Genomic DNA, 21,235 nt, shown 5'->3' with positions numbered 1-21,235 from the left:
ATCTTTGCCTTTCTTCTTGGATAATAAGAGAGAATACCTTGTTTATTGTTGGCAGAGGGTCGATCAATAGAATATGTGCTCTGATTTGTGCATATGACTCGTTTAAGCCCATAAGGAATTTCATTACAAATTCTGCATTCAAGAATTCTATCATCTTCTTTGACCCTTGACAAGTACATTCATCCATTGGTCTGTATTCAACAAGTTCTTGCTATATCGTAGTGATTTTTGCATAATATACTTCCATTAAAAGGTTTCCTTGAGTAGTAGTTACAAGATCCTTTCTCAACTGGTATATATGTGGCCCATTGGACCGACAATACCTTTCTTTTAATTCATCCCATATCTTTTTGACGTTTCCCCTGTAAACTAAGCTGGCAGCAATTTCTTTTGAGACTGAGTTGATAATCCATAAGGTTATCACATCATTATTACATCTCCATGCTGATTGTAAGCTTCCTTCTGATGGTTTTTCAATCGTTCCAGTAATAAAACCAATCTTGTTCTTCCTTGATAATGCAAGTTTCATTGCTCTGCTCCATGAAGAGTAGTTGTTTGATCCTGCAAGTGGTATAGATACCAGATTGGTGGTTGGGATGATTGAATGATGAAGGATGAATGGATTCATTTGGCGTCAAGTTCCGAAGAGTTGCCGGACGTTGAACTCTCTGATGTCGTCATGATAGGACTGCACGAGGGTAATGGCGTTCGGGTGGGTTTTTAATTTTCTCTCTTGCGGAAATGCTCTGATACCATAACAAATGGAGAGAAAAGGTATGTGGAAATACTTTCTTATTACTTTCACTTATTGTATTTACATACTTCAAGTTCCTTTTATAGAAATTGTTAGTTTGCTTGACTAACTAACAGCTGGAAAATACAAACAAACTCAAACAGAATCAAACTCAAACAGAATCTTAACTGTTGTAACAAATAAATTGTTATAACAGAATGTAACAAATAAATTGTTGTAACTAATAAATAGAATGTAACTGTTTTACTGTTGATAAAAACCTCCATTGGTGGATTTTTATTCAGCACAGTTGAGAAGAGACCATTAATAATGAAAATTGAAGTAAAAAATGCATCCTACCAATAACTCAACGACTTGATGCTTGAGCCAGTAGTGTCAAACCCATTTCAACAATATGACGATGTTTTCGTTCAGTCCTACTATTTTGGGTTGACGTATATGGACAAGAAAACTAAGATTGGATACCCATATCGACACATAACCTGTGAACCTTTTTTATTTCCCCACCGTTGTTTGTATGCAATACCTTAATTGAGAACCCAAACTGGCAATCACATTATCATTCTTCAGCTTAAGCCAGTAAATATTGACAAAACGACTAAAATCATCCAGAAAATGCACATAATATTTGTACCCATCAGTAGACATAACAGCCGTAGGACCCATAAATCTGAATGAATTAATTCAAAAGGAGCACCAACATGCGATGCAGATAATGAAAATGTTAGAGCATGAGATTTGCCAAACTTACAGGCTTCACAGAAAGGAATATCTTCATTGACTTCATTAGTAGATTACATAATTTAACTATTTCATTTAACACTTTGGATGACTGATGTCTAATCCTTCTATGTAAAATAGATTTGGACACCAAATTAACACTACTACTTTGAACAGCAACAGAGCATGTCATTATTTTGTTGTTCGACCTCAAACCCATATCAGAAAAGCTTGAAGCACTACCAATGGCTCCTACCAGCCCAATCTCGTACAACCCTCACTGAGTTCCCCTTTTAGCACCACCATGCCCGTGTGAATATCATTTACAAGACCATAGCCAGCATGATATTCAATGAAAACTTTGTTATCCTGAGCAAGTTTAGATACATTAATGACGTTTTTAGTGATGGTAAAAGCACACAACACAGTCTTAAGATGCAGAATTCCAGCATTAGAAATTAAATTACATGAACCAACAAGAGAGAAAGGCAAAGAATTACCATTACCAACTGTGATAATTTCGTTCCATCCATATTTTGATGAGTGCGTCATGGTGCTTGGATTAGATGTTATGTGATTAAAAGCCCCATTATCAACATACCAATTTGGGTCAACTACCGATTCAGGAGTAGCAATGAACGGATTCGTGCCAGGAGTTGTGACAAAAGCTTAACTCGAGTATGGAGCTGAAGACATTTGGTCTGATTAGATGCAAAATTTCTAGACACTTAGGATCCACGGCTATTAGAATTCCCATTTTGATTTGGAGAGAAATTTCTATTGTTGAGTTGATAACATTGCAAGGCAGAATGACCATATCTTGAGCATACCTGACAAGTGGGAGGATTATTCCACTCCCATTCCAGCACCCCTTTCCTATTCCAAGTCCATTTCCATGGCCATTTTCGTTGTATTACTATTGTGGAGGTCTAGTATTTCCATTAAACAGTCCATTTTACTTTTGTCCACCGTTGTTTGATCCTCTATTAGTAGTTAGATTTGCAGATGTTGACCCTCTAAATGACCTGGTTTTGTGAGAATTTTGATGATCAAGTTGCTTCTCATAAAGCAATAACTCGGACTGTAGTGTTGGCCTCTTTATCCGTTTTAGATTGAAGTGTGGAAAAATGGGGTTGTATTCATCATCTAATCCTAAGAGATTTGGCTGACTAAGGCTCAAGAGGAAACAAGGTTGTCTGCTTATTCTAAGTTATCTACATGATTTTTCTATTGGGTTTTATGTCCTAAAACTCGTAGATAGTAAATGTAAATAACTGATTGTCATCAATAAAGAGTTATCGATGTTATTTCAATAAGTGTTATTGTTTGTGTTATATATGTTTTGTCTTAATAACCCTTAATTCAATAAACTAATATCCTAGGCTGTCTTATGAGTCTTGAATTGTATATGGAGACACACAGGGATCAATTTTAAAGATACAGCCTAAAGGGTCTATAAATCATATTTATATCAAATTCCTCCAATTAATGTATCTCTTACATCAAATCAATTATATCACATACAATTGAACCAATTTAATTATATCATATATAATCAAACTCCCTTTTGTTAATTTGAACACTTCAAACTAACCCAAAAACTGATTCTCAACTTGAATCCATTGAGCTACCAAGGAGACTTTATGAACTAATAGCTTGAAGCTCCAATGGTACGTGAATAGCTGAGTAAACTCTTTAATCACGAAATCCACCATCTGTTAACTGCCGGACACTCCACTAAGACCGGCAGCACACTCTTCTCTTAGATATAACCAATCAAAAGTACGATAACCCTTCACAAATCGCTCGTAAGTACAGCTGGGTCAATTTACCATTTTTTCCTGTAGTTACATATAACTCCTTAAGTACCACTGATTCCTCTAATAAATAATACATCATAGTTCTACTATGAGTGAACACCTCTCGAGTCATGAGAAAGTGTGTGGCGCCACATCGTTCAAGCCCCGGAATCAACCCTTAAGGGAGCAATCTATCTACTTATCCCTACTTCAAGGAAGGAGTGAATTCCATCTTATGTAGCTGAGTTTCCAACTCCCCAATCAGACGAATTCCCAAAGTGGTAGGTTTGAGTCGACAATCTGGCCACTCACACCAATACAAATCAAAGGACCGCCTTCATAGGCAAAAGTTTCCAACTCACTCAGGATTAAAGTCATGTTACCTATGGTCATCCTAGTGAAATGAAAATCTCTGTCATGAACGATCTTATATAACGAGACTAAACATTTCATGGTCCGGTCTTATACAAACTCCTTTGTCTAGGACACTTCAGCTCGCATGTCTCCACATGAATGATCAAGATCAGACCATCTGTAGTACTTTACAACACTTGTAACATCTACAAAGCGGGTCGTATCTGTAGTATCACTAGGATAAGGTTTTCCTCCTTTATCCATATACCACAGACCATTTAAGTTATCACTTAAGGCATGATCCACTTGTATATCTCCACATACATGCAGGATAAGGTTTCCCTCCTTTATCCATATACTATTAAGGCATGATCCACTTGTATATCTCCACATATATGCTTAAGTCACAACGATAACCAGATATCTTAGTTTATTAGTTTGCGGTAAATGAAACTAAAATATCTCATATTTCATAGACAACAGTGAAGAAAATATCTCATATTATTACATCACAAGCGTTTGTTCATACATGTGTTTACAAACTACAGAACCCTACGAAATTTAAAGCATCAACCCCAATAATCTCCCACTTGTCCTAAAGCGAGCGGGTGTACAAGATAAAACAAGTACAAAATAATAAACTAGGGCACTAAGGCCCAAAAAATCTCCCACTTGCCCTAGTCCAGCCGCAGACGGTCCCGTAGACCCATACTCTGTAGGTGATCCCAAAAAACTATAGCCATGAGAGCCTTCATAAATGGGTCAGCAACATTGTGCTCCAAAGAGATCTTTGTGACTATCACGTCCCCTCGATGCACTATCTCGCGGATGAGATGATACTTCCACTCTATATGTTTGTCGCGCTTGTGACTCCTGGGCTCCCTAGAGTTCGCCACAGCACCACTATTATCACAATAAAGGGTGATGGGCCTAGACATATCTAGAACAACTTCCAGATCAGTCAGGAACTTTCTGAGCCAAACGACCTCCTTAGTAGCTTCACAAGCCGCTACATACTCAGCCTCCATAGTGGAGTCAGCTATGCACCCCTGCTTAGTGCTTTGCCACATTACAGCCCCTCGTTAAAAGTGAACACTAAGCCTGAAAGTGAATTTTTGAGAATCCTTATCAGTCTGAAAGTCAGAGTCCGTGTATCCGTAAGGATCAAATCCTTAGATCCATACACGAGTATATAGTCCCTTGTTCTTCAAAGATACTTGAGGATATTCTTGATGGCGGTCTAGTGACCTTGTCCTGGATTAGACTGATATCTACTAACTATCCCCACAACGTAGCAGATGTCAGGTCTAATACACAACATCGCATACATCAAACTACCAACGGCAGATGCATAGGGGATCTATCTCATCTTCTCAACCTCTTGAGGTGTCTTAGAACACTATGAAGGAACTCTTATACAAGAGTACCTCTGAGTGGAAGCGGATCGTTCCAAATACATTGTGACAGAATTTCCACATTTACAATCTAACAAACAAGATATGCAATATACTACAAATTACTGGCATGCTTTCAAACTAAAAAACCAGAGAACAAGAAAACATACCAGTTGAAGAACCTTTCTTCACCGAAATCTTGCTCTTGAACAAAGGCTGCTCCTTTCGCTCTCGCTAGAACGTCCAAGCAATCGTTTACCAAAACCATCGATCGTCTACTCACGAACGGCCACCACATGAACAGAAGAATGGGGATGACAGCACTACTTAGAACCCTTGGTATTCTCGGTGTGAGAATCCAAAGTGTGGGCTCTGTTGGAATTTGGTAGAGGGAAGGAGGATATGAAGATCGTATACAACGAACAGGTAAGTGGGAGAAGTCCAGTCTATCGTATAAACAATGCTTGATCGTTTAGAAGAAAGTACAAGATCGTGTAGTAAATGGGTTGTGATCGTATAGATGATCGTTTAGAAAAACTTATGCGATCGTTTAGAAAAAGGTGCACGTGTATACAGTCGTGTAGCAACGATGAGCTATCGTGTAGTCTCTCGGTTTGCTATGCGATAGGCTGTATACAAACTCTTGAGCGAATTACCGGTCTCTTGCAAAAAAATGAAAACGACTTTCATCTTATTCTTCAGTTACGAAAACTGAATAAAACCTCCCACTAACACACGGTTACGGAGAAAACGCCGCACAATTATCCTATAATTGTTCAATTAAAATAATAAATATAATCATATTATATTCATTAACCTATAGTTTAATATCACATATAAACTGTAGAGTTTTCTCCTACACTAGATATAAATCATATTTATATCTATTTTCCTCCAAATAATGTATCTCATACATAAAGTCAATCATATCATATATAATTAACCAGTTCAATCATATCATATATAATCGAACTCCCACTTATCAATTTAAGCATTCCAAACTGACCCAAAAACTGATTCTCAACTTCAATCCATTGAGTTACCAAGGGGATCTTATGGACCTATGGCTCGAAACTCCAACGATACGTGAATAGCTGACTAAACTCTTTAGCCACGAGATCCACCATTCGTTAACTGTCAGGCATTCCATTAAAGACCGACAACTGAAATCTTCTTACCACAGATATATTTCTGTGTCCATCGAATATAACCAATCAACAGTACGACAACCCTTCACAAGTGCTCGTAAGTACAGCTGGGCCAATTTACCATTTTGCCCTTGTAGTTACATCTAACTTCTTAAGTACCATTGATCCCTCTAATGAACAATACAACATAATTCTACTATGTGTGGACACCACTCGAGCCATGAGAAGGTGTGTGGCACCACATCGTTCACGCCTCAGGATCAGCCCTTAAGGGAGCAATCTATCTACTTACCCTTGCTTCGAGGAATGAGTGAATTCCATCTTGTGTAGCTGAGTTCCCAGCTCCCAAATCAGACGAATCCCCAAAGTGGTAGGTTTGAGTTGGCGACCTGGCCACTCACACCTATGCAAATCAAAGGACCGCCCTCAAAGGTAGGAGTTCCTAACTCACTCAGGATTGAAGTTATGTTACCTATGGTTATCCTTGTGAAGTGAAGTCTTTTTCATGAACGACGTTATATAACGAGACGTTAACACTTTGTGGTCAAGTTTTATACAAACTCTTTGTATAGAATGCTCCTGCTCGCATGTCCCCACATGAATGATCAGGATCAGACATCTGTAGCAAGTCACAACAGTTGTAACTATTCTACAAAGCGGGCCGCATCCGTAGCATTATCTGGATAAGATTTCCCTCATATATACATATACTACAGACCATTTTGGTTATCACTTAAGACATGATCCACTTGTATGTCTCCACATACATGTTTAAGTTACATAATGACAACCAGAGATTTTAGTTTATTGGTTTGTGGTAAAGAAAATAAAACATCTGATGTTCAAAGACAATAAGTGAATAAAATATCATATATTATACATCACAAGTATTCGTTCAAAACTGTGTTTACAAACTATAGGACACGAGAGTGTAGGGCATCATCCCTAACACACTGTTCCTTAGATAATGTAACTTCATGTCGAAAAGACAATAGGCCCCTTTTGGAGTTCTGCATTGAGTCCTTGAGCAACATCTTGTCAATGTACGATGCCTAAGACAACAATTTGTTCTTTCGATTTCGAAAGATCTAAATGCCAAGAACAAACTGAGCCTCTCCCAAATCTTTCATTTGGAATTGGGTCGCTAGCCAGCTTTTAACTGAAGTCAGTAAACCCACATCATTCCCAATGAGTAGGATATCGTCTACATACAACATAGGAAAACTACTGAACTATTGATGATTTTCTTGTAGACACAAGGCTCATCAACGTTTTGATCAAAACCGTATGATTTGATCACAATATCAAACTTAATGTTCCAAGATCAAGACGCTTGTTTTAGCCCTTAAATGGACCTATTTAGTTTGCAAACCTTTTGCTTTTGACCTTGGGCTATGAATTCCTCGGGCTGCACCATATAAATGGTCTCCTCAAGATTACCATTCAGAAAGGTAAACTTGACATCCATTTGCCATATCTCATAGTCATAATATGAGGCAATGAACAGGAGGATGCGGATAAACTTCAACATGGCAACAAGCGAGAAAGTCTCCTCATAGTCAACTCCCTCCACCTGGGTATAACCCTTTGCCACAAGTCTAGTCTTGAAGGTTTGCACTTTCCTATCAGCACCCTGTTTCCTCTTGTAGATCCATTTACAACCTATAGGTTTTACCCCATCAGGTTGATCTACATGCTCCCATACTGAGTTGAAGTACATAGACTCCATCTCGAGATCCATGGCTTTGACCCATCTCGGTCAAACTTGAAGAGATTAACAGTTCAATACAATGACCATAGGTGAATCAGCCTTAATCCTGAGTGGGTTATGAAGTTTTGTCTATGAGGGCAATCTTTCGATCTGTATGGGTGAGAGTGGCTAGTTAGGTCGACTCAATAAGCCTACCATTTTAGGAATTTGTTAAGTAGGGAGCTGGGAACATAGTTATACAAGATGGAATTCACTCCTTCCTATCTTTAGAGTAAGTAGATGAATTGATCCCTTAAGGGTTGATTCCAGGTCTTGAACAATGAGGCACCTCACCCTCTTACTAGCCTGAGAGGGGTTTTATTTATAGTTGGATGATAACTAATTGTTCAATAGAGGGATCAGTGGTACTTAAGGAGTTAGATGTAACTATAGGGGTAAAATAATAATTTGATCCAACTATAGTTACGAGCGATTCACAAAGGGTCAATTTACTATTGATTTGTTATACCTGTGGACATAGAAATATATCTACAGTGTGAAGAGTGCAACTATGGGTCTTTAGTGGAGTGACCTACAATTAATGAGTGTTGATTAATTACCTAAAGAGTTTAGTTAATTAATCTTGTATCATTGGAGTTTCTAATCTGTAGATTCATTAGGTCTCCTTACTAGCTTACTAAGGATAAAACAAGGAATAAATGGTTTTGGAATAATTTGAATTGTTCAAATTATTGAAGGAAAATTTTATATTAATATGATTAATATAAAGTATAATGTATATTGATACATTATAATACATAGTTAATTATAAATATGATTTATAATTAATACTATGTATGAGAGAGACAAAGATTTGAATAAGATTCAAATTAATATAATGTATATTGATACATTATAGTTAGTTACAAATATGATTTATAATTAATAAGAGAGATACATATTTGAATGAGATTCAAATTAGTATAATATATTAACATATAGTTAATTGTAAATGTGATTTATAATTAATACTATATAATATATGAAAGTAATATATTTGAATAAAATTCAAATATTAATTATATGAATGTAATTCATATAAATACTATAGGTTAAAATTAATATGAATGAGATTCATACTAAAACTATGTAAGAGGATGTCATTTGAAATGATAAAATATATGATATGTAATTATTAAGTAATTAATTGTTAATTAATTAATATTATTGAATTAATTATATATTAAATGAGATTTAATATATATTAAATTAAATAAGAATAACTCCCAAAAGGGAGTTTTTCTACGTTAACTGGAAGGGAGTTGAGACATTCCCTCCATGATCACTTTCTCACGTTGGACACTCATAAGTGAATTATGTAAGAGTTACAAAAAGATACAGAGAAAATACTCTCTTTGAAAATCTTGTCTGCAATTCCTTTCATCTTCCAAAAATACAAGAGATCCCAAGCAAGGAAGTCCTTTTGGTGGTGGCTCTATTCGTGACCATATGTGTTCATGGGAAGATCTTGCAGTACGTTGAGTTCAAGGGAGATATTGTTCGTGTTGTCCTAGAAGAGGAGAGGAGTTACGTGAAAAGTAGTCTTCAAGGGTAAGTTCTGTTTTATCCCTTCTTCTCTCTATAACATATTGAATAATTAAATGTTTATCCTGTTCTCGTCTTTGCATTTCTCTGAATTTTGTGTTTTTCAAAATTGTTTAACATTGACACTATGTTTCACACGCTTCCGATAAGGAATTCAATCTTTTCACTTTATCTGTTAATAGAAAGCTAGACAATAGAGAAGTACAACCCACTAACATATCACTACAGCTAACTTACATATCTTTAGCCTATTGTGGAGGTATAATTGAGGATGTCTTAGTCTAGGTTAAGAAGTTCATATTCCTTGTAGATTTTGTAGTGTTGGATATGGAGTCAAGGTTACCGTCATACTAGGGTGCCCATTCCTAGGACAATGCAATACTTAACATATATCGTTCTATGAGTGATCGTGAGGAGGTTAGTACTTGTCACATGATTGATGTTATAGATAGGATTGTATCTAAGCATGTTGAGGTAGTATTATCCATTAATTAACTAGAACAACGCATATTAGATTTTAATTTTAATGAAGTAGATACTTTAACTAATGATGTTGCTTTGTATTCTAAGTGGTTAGATTATTTGCAAGTATGTAGAAAAATGTATAAACTTATGTCTCTCGTCCCTGTACATGTTTTAGAGGAAGTAGAAAAGTCTGCTTTAAAATTAAAGCAATTGTTTGCTTATTTGAAATATGTATTCCTAGGAGAGTCTTCTTTCTCCCTTGTTACTATATCTACTGACTTGAGTCCATATGAGGAGGAGAAGTTGCTAACAGTACTACGTACTCAAAAGTCTACTATAGGATGGTCCATTAAGATCTCAAAGGTATTAGTTCGTTGGTTTGTATGCATAGATGCTTGATGGAGGATACCTTTATTTCATCAATGGAACACCAAAGGAGACTTGATCTGACCATGAAGGAGGTTATAAAGAAGGAGGTTCTCATTTATGCATTTTTTTTTTTTTGTAGCCCATGGGCAAGCCCTATGCAAATTATACCCAAAAAAGGTGGGATGACTATGATCATGAATGAGAAAAAAATGAACTCATATCCATTAGAACTATAGCAGAGTGGTGAGTATGTATAAATTATAGGAAGTTGAATAAAGAAACTATAAAATATCTTTTTCCTCTTCCTTTTATTGATTAGATGCTTGATAGACTTGCAGGGTTTTCTCCTTTTATTGATCAGATGCTCAAGGATTAAGAAAAGACTATATTCACTTGTCCTTATGGGACATTTGCTTTTAGGAGAATGTCATTTAGGGTTATGCAATGCCTCTACCACTTTTTAATGTTGCATGATATTTAGATTTTAGAGGCTAATTGAAGAAATAATAAAGGTTTTATAGATGTTTTTCTGTTTTTGGATCCTCATTTGATTCTTGTCTTGCTAACCTAACTCTAGTTTTATAGAGGTGCCGAGATGCCAACCTGTTCTAAATTGGACAAAATGTCACTTCATGAAAAAGGAAGCACAAAGTTTCTCAAAAGGAGTTGGAGGTGGATAAAGCTAAAATTTCTGCTATTAAGCAACTCCCTCGTCCAACCAATGTAAAGGGAGTTAGAAGTTTTTGGGTCATGCAATGTTTTGCAAACGATTCATTAAAGATTTTTCTAAAATTGCTAAACCCTTTAGTAGTCTGCTAGAAAAAGATGTCACATTTATAGGATTCTATTAGCTTTCAATTATTTAAATGATATGTTGATTTCTACACATATGATTGTTGCATTTGATTGGAGTCAATCTTTTGAAATTATATGTGTGATGCTAGTGATTATGCATTAGGTACTATCTTAGGGCAACGTAGGGATGACTTGTTTAGACCTACCGTATAACTTTCAAGACCCCAATTGGTACCTCACCACACAAGTTGGTGTTCGAAAAGACCTATCACTTACCGATAGGGCTCAAAAATAAAACTTATTGGGTCATCAAGAAGCTGAACATGGACCTACAAAAGGTAAGAAAAAGCAGATTTTTGGAGCTCAGTGAGATGGAGGAGTTTTATGCTCAAGCATATAAGAACGGTAAACTCTGTAAGGATGGCATTGCTAGATGGTATGACCAAAAGATCACTCCAAGAATATTCCTACCTAGACAAAGGGTCTTACTTTTTAACTCACATTTACGTTTGTTTTTAGATAAGCTCAGAGCACGATGGTTAGGCCCTTTTGTAGTTGTAAAGGTATCTTCCCATGAAGCAGTCGAGTTACAAGCTGACAATGGTTCTACTTTAAAAGTAAATGGCCAGAGGCTCAAGCACTATTGTGGTGATTAAGAGTAGTGTCTCAAGAACTTGATCTTTAAAGAATGATTAAGTGATTCTATCTATTAGAGATGTTAAACCAAGCGCTTCTTGGAAGGCAACCCAAATTTACTTGCTTTTGTTTTTAATGTTAGTTTTATGTTTAGATAATGTCACTATTTTGTTATCACATTTCTTGCAGAAATAATGTGTATCACAAAAGTACTCATTCCGTCAGCTTGTTTGGTGGACTCTCGCATACTCCCAAGCTTGTTTCACTTTCCTACGTGATTGTTCAATTCTTTTTTATGCATTGATGACAATGCATAGTTCTAAGTTTGGGGCTGGAGGCGTATTTCGTACTTTTGTGTTTCTTTTTATCCTGTGTTATTAAGGTTTTACAAATGATATTAATTTGATTGTGATTTAAACAAATTTGATGTGATTGAAAATTCAGCAAAAAAAATTTTAATTGAAAATGAAAAAGATGATGAGAAATTCTAATTTCAGGCTTTTGATGATGATTGTCTATGATTTATTTTGAATATGCATGTTAGATTATTTCTTTTGGAAATAAGATAGCGTACTCTTGAGTTATGATCTATTTAAATCCCTATGGAGTCCTTTCTTTGTTAATTTTGTAGTTATTTTCTATATTTTAATGTGGTAGTTGTTGGGAAAAAAAAACTCCAACAATTATTGTTAGAAATTCTTTGTGAGGTGATGTTACAATTTTTCAGCGTACTCGCTTGCAAAGACGGGTAATGCATGACTTTCCTTTTCGTTACTTTTTACTCCTTAGACGTTGTTCTGTTATGTGTTCGTTGCTTGTTGTTTTCTAAAAAAAAAAAAAAAATAAGATGGAATTAAATATGAGATTTTACGAATAATGGCAACAGATTAACTACATCAGTTATCATTTTCATCCTAAACTTGGAAACAAATCTTCATCCATCCTCCTAAATTTCATCAAATATTTAATATATATATTAACCCTCATTATGAAAATGAGCAAAAAAATCACACAAAATGGCAAATTCCATTATTCTCACAGCCTCTTCTCTTCTACCTTTCGTTCTTTCACTTCTCTTCTTCCATCATGTCGTTCCCATGCATGCAGCTTCCCAAAACAACGTCGTTTCCATCATCTGCCAAAGAACTGGAAACCCTCCTTTTTGCTCCAACCTCTTGAAATCTGCTCGTACCACAGACCTGAAAGGGCTAGCCACTTTCACCCTCAACCTCGCCCGCACCAATGCTACGAAAAGTCGAGCCCTTGCCCAGTTCCTAGCATTGAAGGCAGCCGACCCGAAGCTCAAGGAGCGCTATGCCTCCTGTGCCGAGCACTACGATGATGCTGCCGGTGACCTCGACGATGCGAAGAACTATTTGGCCACAGGTGATTACAATGGCGTTAATATTCAGGCTTCCGGAGCCATGACCGAGACCGACGATTGTCAGGATAACTTCACGCAATCACCGATGGACGGATCGGGGCTGTCCAAAAATGGCAAGGCTCTGGAAGATATTTGTAGTATTATCTTGGTTATAGCCAATATTCTCCTTGGGCGTGTCTAAGGCCCTTTTCTTACACCTTTTCTTGATTTTGTATACTATGAAGTTATTCTGTATTTGGAATGTCTATGTATGAATAAAAAGTCTATTGATTTGAATCCTATAAATTTACATTTGGTTTTTTACTTGATAAAAGTTCAAAAATACCTTCACCTTAACTTAATAAATTTATATTTGTTTTTTACTTAATAAAAGTTAAAAAAAAATACCTTCATCGTTAGTATTTGAATAAAAATGGTTAATTTCTCGTGATAAAAATGGCTTTAAACATTAAAAAAAAAAGGCTCCCATTGATTAAACTCACTTTTGTTAGGTAAATTATATAGATATCCTCGGTTTTTTCATAGATACTCTCATATTAATCAAAATAATAAGTTAAAACATAAAATATCACAACTTTTCAAAATCAAAATCTCCTCTTGGAACATACCGAAAATAATGTCGCTTTAAAAAAAAAGTGGATATTTAATAATCAAATAAAAAAAAGTATTTGACTATTTATACTACATATAGATAGTATCATATTTTCCTTAATTTTCCAATTGTTAGCTTACACCAATGCTGAAGACTCCCTCATGAAGCGCCTTGGAGAGAAAATTGGAAGGATTGCCTCTTCATGCATGGGTATCAAATGGAGAGTGTTGCGGCACTGCAAGGCAACACTACTTGTCTAGCAGACTGTCTCTATAAATGGCGCGGGGCATAAGTGTCGTAGCGCGCAGCGCCGTACCTCCCCTTGCTCAATTTCATCATTTTGCCTCCCATTGCTTGGTAATTGCTCCATTTAAGCCCAAATTGCATTTGACTCGTCTCGGCTTATTTTGCTCGATAATCTATCTAAGAACTAAAATAAATATTAAATTCCTAAGAACCATCACGATTTAGGTTGATACTTTTTATCATTTTAGTATGTTTCAAGAGGAGATTTTAATTTTTGGAATCTTATGAAAATTTGTGGTATTTTATGTTTTAACTCAAAATTTTAGCTTTTATTTTGGTTGAGAAAATTGGTGTAAGCTAAGAATTGAAAAATTAAGAGACATATTAGAATACCTATATGAAAAAAATGAAGATATCTATATAATTTATTTTAAAATTTTTTATTTTCGAATTTAAGAAAACTTCAAACAAATTGATCGGTAGAAGCATTTTTAATTTTTTTTAAAGTTATTTTTGTCATTAGGAATAAATGATTTTTTGTTCAAATACTAAGAGTGGAAGTATTTTTTAACTTTTATTAAGGATATATTTTTTTAATGTTTTGAAAGTTCAGGGGTATGTTTTAGACTAAACTTTAACGGCTTCCATCCAAGACTAGTGGGCAAAGGTGTTTTTTTAACCTTTTTTAAAAGTTTAAGGGTATTTTTGAAACTTTTGAAATTTCAAAGGCATTTTAAACACAAAGTGTAAAGTTTAGGAGCATTTTTTATAATTTAAAGAAAACAAAAATATGTGCCAGTAATGCTTAACAAAATTTTCCAAAAATAAAACGCTACAAAAATTTCATTAAAAAATTAAAGGGAGAGAAGAAAATGAAGAGGAGATACCTCATGAAAATTAAAGGTTTAACTCAGTTATTTATAGGGAAAATTTAGATTTGAAATCCAAATTTTATTTTACAAAAATAATTTAGATAGATAAAATTTTTAAATTTTTTTCATTTATTTAAGGGGAAGTAGATATTATTTAAAAATAAATTATTTTTTTTAATTTTTTTCCTTTAATATTAGTTAGGGATAAAATGTGATTTTTAAATTTTTTTTCCTTTATTGTGGAGTAGATATTAGCTAGAGATCAAATGTGATTTTAAAAATATATATATTTCTTTTTATTTAATGTGAACTAGATATTAGTTAGGAATAAAATGTGAATTAGATAACACGTGATTTTCTTCAAAACTTTTTTCTTTAAATTGAATTTGTTATGCCTTTTACGTGTGATGCTAAAAAAAATAGGGATATGATATGAGTTTTTTTTATTATTTTTTCTTTTTATGCGAGATTCTCAACAAAAAATAGTATCATGATTTATTTCAATTTTGGTAAAAATATCTTTTTATTCTCCGAATTTTGAAGAACAGGTGCATTTAGTCATTAAGGTTTTAATTTGGCCAATTTAGTTCTAAAGTTTTAAAAATAAGTTTAAAAAGTTCCTATTAACTTGATTAACTATTTTTTTCATATTAATTTAAAACATACTCCAACTTCACTTCCCAACCCATTAGTTTTTTTTTTCCACTTCATTTTCTTTTCTTTTTAGTCAGAGGCCATGAAGTTGTTGTCTAGAGCTTTAATTGAACTACTTTGTTTTTGCACATGGACTTGGAATTGAGATTGAACATTATTGTTTTGTGAGTTTAATACCATGAGTCTGTCAGTTTCAAATCTCCCGTTCCTCTGTGCTGTAATCATATATGTTGATGAGGGTTTGAACAAGCAGCAATGTCACTGTGAATGTATAAACGTATACTTAATCTATTTGGTTAGAGTTTTTCTAGGTCTTATTTTTGGTCTTGTTGTACTGTATTTATACCCTCAGATGTTGGAGTTGGTGCCCTAAATTTCGTAGGAGTCCTGTAGTTTGTAATTGTATTGTACAAACATTTTGTTTATTTAATAAAATATGAGATGTTTTATTTGACATTTAATAGCATTAAACCCACAAACCAATAAACTAACATCCAAGGTTATCTTCTGTAGCCTAAACATGTATGTAGAGATATACAAGTGGATCATGTTTAAGTGATAATCTAAATGGTCTATTGTAAATGGATAAGGTTGGATACCTTATCCTGATGACACTACGAGTACGACCCGCTTTGTAGATGTTATAATTGTTGTAAAGTGCTACAAATGATCTGATCCTGATCATTCATGTGGAGATATATGAACGGAGGTATTCTATACAAAGGAGTTTGTATAAGACTAGACCACAAAATGACTAGTCTCATTATATAACACTCAATGAGAAGGACTTGTGTAACCCCTGGCTCAAACCCACCCGTTAGAGCAGCGAGCTGGTTACTACTTGAAGTCGAAGGTGGGAAAGGAGTAATGCATAGAGGATTTGACGGGCTTGCTTTAACCGAAGGGGGAGAAAGGAGGGAGTACGAAAGAAAGACTGATTGGGCCCAAGCTCTATAGGAAAGAAAATAGCACAGGCATCGCAGCGGCGACTCTTTTGCGCTAGGAGTTATGTTATTGTCGTTTAGTTTAGCTTTCATTTAGGAGTGAAAAGGAGTAATCGATAGATCGACTTTCTTTGGTTAGGACAAATTCAATAGCTTGCTTTAGGGTCCTTCACATAATCTCTTATTGTGCCCCTTCCTCAATGAGTCAGGAGCGAGCCATGCCAAGTTCGAGCAACTTGAGAATTCCTCGCACATAATTAAGGGAGCCACATAATAGAGACTTACATTTCACTGAAATGACCATAGGTGACATGATCTAAATCCTGAGTGAGATGTGAACTTCTACCTATGAAGGCGGTCCTTGGATTTGTATAAGTGAGAGTAGCCAGATCGCCGACTCAACAAGCTTGCCATTTTGGGGATTCGTCTGATTAGGGAGTTGGGAACATAACTATACAAGATGGAATTCACTCCTTCCCCAACGTCAGAGAAAGTAGATAAATTACTCTCTTAAGGGTTGATTTAGGGGCTTGAACAATGTGGCGTCGCACCTTCTCCTGGCCCGAGAGGGGTTTGGTCATAGTTGGACGATGACTTATTTTTCATTAAAGAGATTAGTGGTACTTAAGTAGTTAGATGTAACTACAAAGGCAAAACGATAATTTTGGTCTAGCTGTACTTACAAGCAATTTATGAAAGGTCATTACACTATTGACTGGTTATATCCAATGGACAAAAAAATATATATGTAATGCAAAGAGTGCAATTTTCGGTCTTTAGTGGAGTGTTAGACAATTAATGGATGTTGAATAATATAATTAAAGGAGTTTATTTAATTATTCAAGTACCATTGGAGATTCAAGCTACAGGTCCATGAGGTCCCCTTTATAGCTCAACAGGGATTAAATGAGAATCAATTTTGGATTGATTTAAATTGTTCAAATTAATTGAAGGAATTAATTATATGTGATATAATTAATTTTGATTATATATGATATAATTAATATAATGTATGTGATACATTATAAAGTTTATTTGAGAGGAAATAAATATTTGAATATGATTCAACTATTAATGATGTGAATTGGATTCATATAATATATAATTAAATTTAGTATAAATAGAATTTATATTAAATACCATGCATAAATGAGAGAATTAAAATCATAGGTTATCTTGTATTTGATCTGTCTCTTATACACATCTAGATGTGTATAATAGGGAGGGAAATAAGTTCCCTCCCCTATTTTCTCTCAACTCACGTAGTGCGAGTGGGTGGTTAGGATTGATTCTTCTTCTTCTTCATTTTGACAGAGAATGGTGGTATAATAGTACAGAGAAGTTATGAGAAAAATTCCCAATCTTTCTCCTCCTCTCTTAATTCTCATTCCCTCTCCAAAAATCATAGAGCCCACAAACTCCTATGATTTTCATCTTAGAGAATACAAAAGGCTCTAATTGGTGGTGTCTAAATTAGGGTTTCGAGTTCGTGGCCATTTTGGTTTATCATTTTAATCGTGATTGTTCCAGATTGAAGAGGATTCACATGAAGAAAAGATTCTTCAAAGGTAGGTTTCTTGAAACCCTAATTCTCCTCTCTTTTTCATAATTATCATGTTGTAATTTTAATTTTATGCATAATATTTCTATTCAATTCTGTAAAATTCATGATTCTGCATTATTGGGATTTGAGTCCGACCCCGCTTCTGTTCATGAACCTTCACAGGTTCCTACATCATACACTACTGTAACAGATATCTTGGAGAAATACATTGTTAACATGGTATCAAAGGCCAACTAAGGAATCATCACCGACGTCCATTCGTGCAGCCAACCCAACCTCTACTTGTTTTTCGTCTGTTCATCGGACTCCCTTCAACCCTCAAGGTCCATTCACCGGCTAGGCGTGCCTTTGTTTTTTGTTCACAATGTTTGTTTGTTCGTTCATCGTCTGTATTTTCTGTCCATCAGATTTTTGTTTGTTGACACTGCACCCAAATCCATGTAACCAACCCTCCACACTCGCCCAAATCAGTACACCCAGCCGAATCTGAGCCCTGTTCGCCGATGTCGTGCCAAATCTGATCCTTATTTGCCGATGCCATGCCAGTCGAATCAGGTCGTTCCAGCTGGATCCCTATTTATAGATTCGACGACCTAGATCCGAGCACTCGAGCCTTGTTCGCACCGCGCCAAACCCCCAATGAGTCAGATCTAGCCGACTGAGTCGAGCAGATGAGGTGTGCCAATCCACCGAGTCGCATCGTTGATCTTTGCCATGTCAAGCCGATTGAGCTGTTGAGTTGACTTGTCACGCTGATTAAATTGAGCCGCCAAGTCAGTTATACTCCCAATTGAGCCAAGTCGTCGAGCTATCGAGCCTCTTTTCCTAGTTGAGCCAAGTCGAGCCACATGGAGAAAGATCAATTTTTCGCCCCATTAGTACTATTTTTTATGGGACAAGTTATCTTACTTGGGTCCATCAAATGAAGAGTTTTCTAATTGGGCGTAAATTATGGCGCATTGTCACCGATGATATTCCTCAGATTGTCAAGATACCCACTGAGGACGATAATAAATTTATTGAATGGTTAGGGTATTCGAATAGTAAAAATCATCAGACCATCACTTGGCTCGGTAATACATCTATACCTGCCATCTATGTTCAGTTTGATGACGCCAAGAGTTTATGGGATTTTCTATCTACGTGTTTTCAATCTGTTGGATTAGCTCATTATTATCAACTGCACAACGCTCTTGTTAGTCTCAATCAGGAGACTGGCCAATCCGTTAACAAACATTTGGCCATGCTTCAACCAATTTGGATATAATTGGATCAAGCTAAAATCAGTGTTGATCATGTTGGGGTTGATGCCCTAAAGTCTTGTGTCCTGTAGTTCGTAAACAGATTGTACGAACGCTTGTGTTGTATAATATATAATATTTACTTCACATCTTGTTTTTTGCTCAGTTGTATATTTTATTTGCTTTACCCCAAACCAATAAATATAAAATCCTTGGTTATCTGTACGTAACTTAAGCATGAATATGGTGACATACAAGTGGATCATGTCTTGAGTGATAACCAAAATGGTCTAATATATGGATATATGAGGGAAACCTTATCCTGATAACACTACGGATGCGACCCGTTTTGTGGAATGGTCATAAGTGTTTTGACTTGTCACAGATGGTCTAATCCTAATCATTCATGTAGGGGACATGCGTGTGGGGGCATCCTATACAAAAAGTTTGTATAAGACCTAACCACGAAGCGTTAACGTCTTTTTATATAACACCGTTCATGACAGAGACTTCACTTCACTAGGATGACTATAGGTAACATGACCTCAATCCTGAGTGAGTTGGGAACTTTTGCCATTGAGGGTGGTCCTTTGATTCTTATGGGTGCGGGTGGCCAGGTTGCAGATTCAAACCTACCATTTTGGGGATTCGTCTGATTTGGGAGTTGGGAACTCAGCTACACAAGATGAAATTCACTCATTCCCCGAAGTAGGGGTAAGTAGATAGATAGCTTCCTTAAGGGCTGACTCCAGGGCTTGAACGATGTGGCGCCACATACCTTCTCTTGGCCCGAGAGGTGTTCACACATAGTTGGACTATGTTGTATTGTTCATTAGATGAATCAGTGGTACTTAAGAAGTGAGATATAACTACAAGGGCAAAACGGTAAATTGGCTCAGCGATACTTACAAACCTATGTGAAGAGTCATCGTACTCATGATTGGTTATGTCCGATGGATACAGAAATATATTTGTGGTAAGAAGAGTTCAGTTGTTGGTCTTTAGTGGAATGCCTGGAAGTTAACGGATGGTGGATCTTGTGGCTAAAGAGTTTAGTCAGCTATTGACGTACTGTTGGAGCTTCAAGCCACAGGTCCATTAGGTCCCTTGGGTAGCTTGGATAGAGTTGAGAATCAGTGTTTGGGTCAGTTTGAAATGTTCAAATTGACAAGAGGGAGTTCGATTATATATGATATAATTGAACTGGTTAATTATATATGATATAATTGTCTAAATGTATGAGATACATTATTTTGGAGGAAATTAGATATAAATATGATTTATATCAAGTGGAGGAGAAATTACTATAGTAGATATGTGATATCAAACTATAGGGTAAGAATATAATATGATTATATTCATTAATTATTAAATTGGTTAATTATATGATAATTGACCAAAAACCTCTCCTCGGACGTGCGTCAGTGGAAGAATCTGAAGTCGGTTATTGTAACCGAAGAATAAAATGAAAATTTGTTTCATTTTGCAAAAAGTTCGAAAATTCGCAATCGGTGTGAAAATGTAACGATCGTTTAGCTTGAGAGCCTATACGATAGTTGGTCATCGCCTAAATGATCACACACCAGCGCCTAAACGATCGCACGCTCGCCCCTAAACGATCGTTTAGCTTTCCTAAAGGATCGCATAGTGTGCCGCATTTTCTAAACGATCGTCTACCATTTATTAAACGATCGCTTAGTAAAACCTACACGATCGTGTAGCTTCTTCTAAACGATAAGCACACAGCTATACGATAGCTCTTTCTCTCCCACTTGCTTATCCTCTACACGATTTATCTTCTCTCCGACCTCTACAAATTCACCAAACACCACACTTTGGATTCTCACTCTGAGAATACCAAGGGCTTCATTTGGTGGTGTCGTTCCCGCTGTTGTTCACTTGTTCATAACTGTTCGTATAGACGACCGTGCTGCTGCAGCCGACTAGCTTGCTAGGCGATAGAGTGCGAGTGGAGGTTCTTCCGCTGCGTCTAAGTTCAAAGTTTGAAG

The 21,235-nt window shown here is 35.9% G+C and overlaps 1 protein-coding gene across 1 annotated transcript; it reads left to right on the top strand.

Moving 5' to 3' along the window:
• Window positions 1-12,745: 12,745 nt before the first annotated feature.
• LOC120084673 (pectinesterase inhibitor-like) lies at window positions 12,746-13,294 on the top strand. Its single transcript, XM_039040482.1, has one exon. It carries the CDS (start codon window positions 12,746-12,748, stop codon window positions 13,292-13,294), a length of 549 nt encoding a protein of 182 aa, XP_038896410.1.
• The last annotated feature ends 7,941 nt before the right edge of the window (window positions 13,295-21,235 follow it).

The sequence above is a fragment of the Benincasa hispida genome, chromosome 9, assembly GCF_009727055.1.
Source record: "Benincasa hispida cultivar B227 chromosome 9, ASM972705v1, whole genome shotgun sequence".
Classification (NCBI taxonomy): Eukaryota; Viridiplantae; Streptophyta; class Magnoliopsida; order Cucurbitales; family Cucurbitaceae; genus Benincasa; species Benincasa hispida.
Note: the sequence above shows the minus strand (reverse complement) of the source record. Positions and strands in the feature narration are given on the sequence as shown.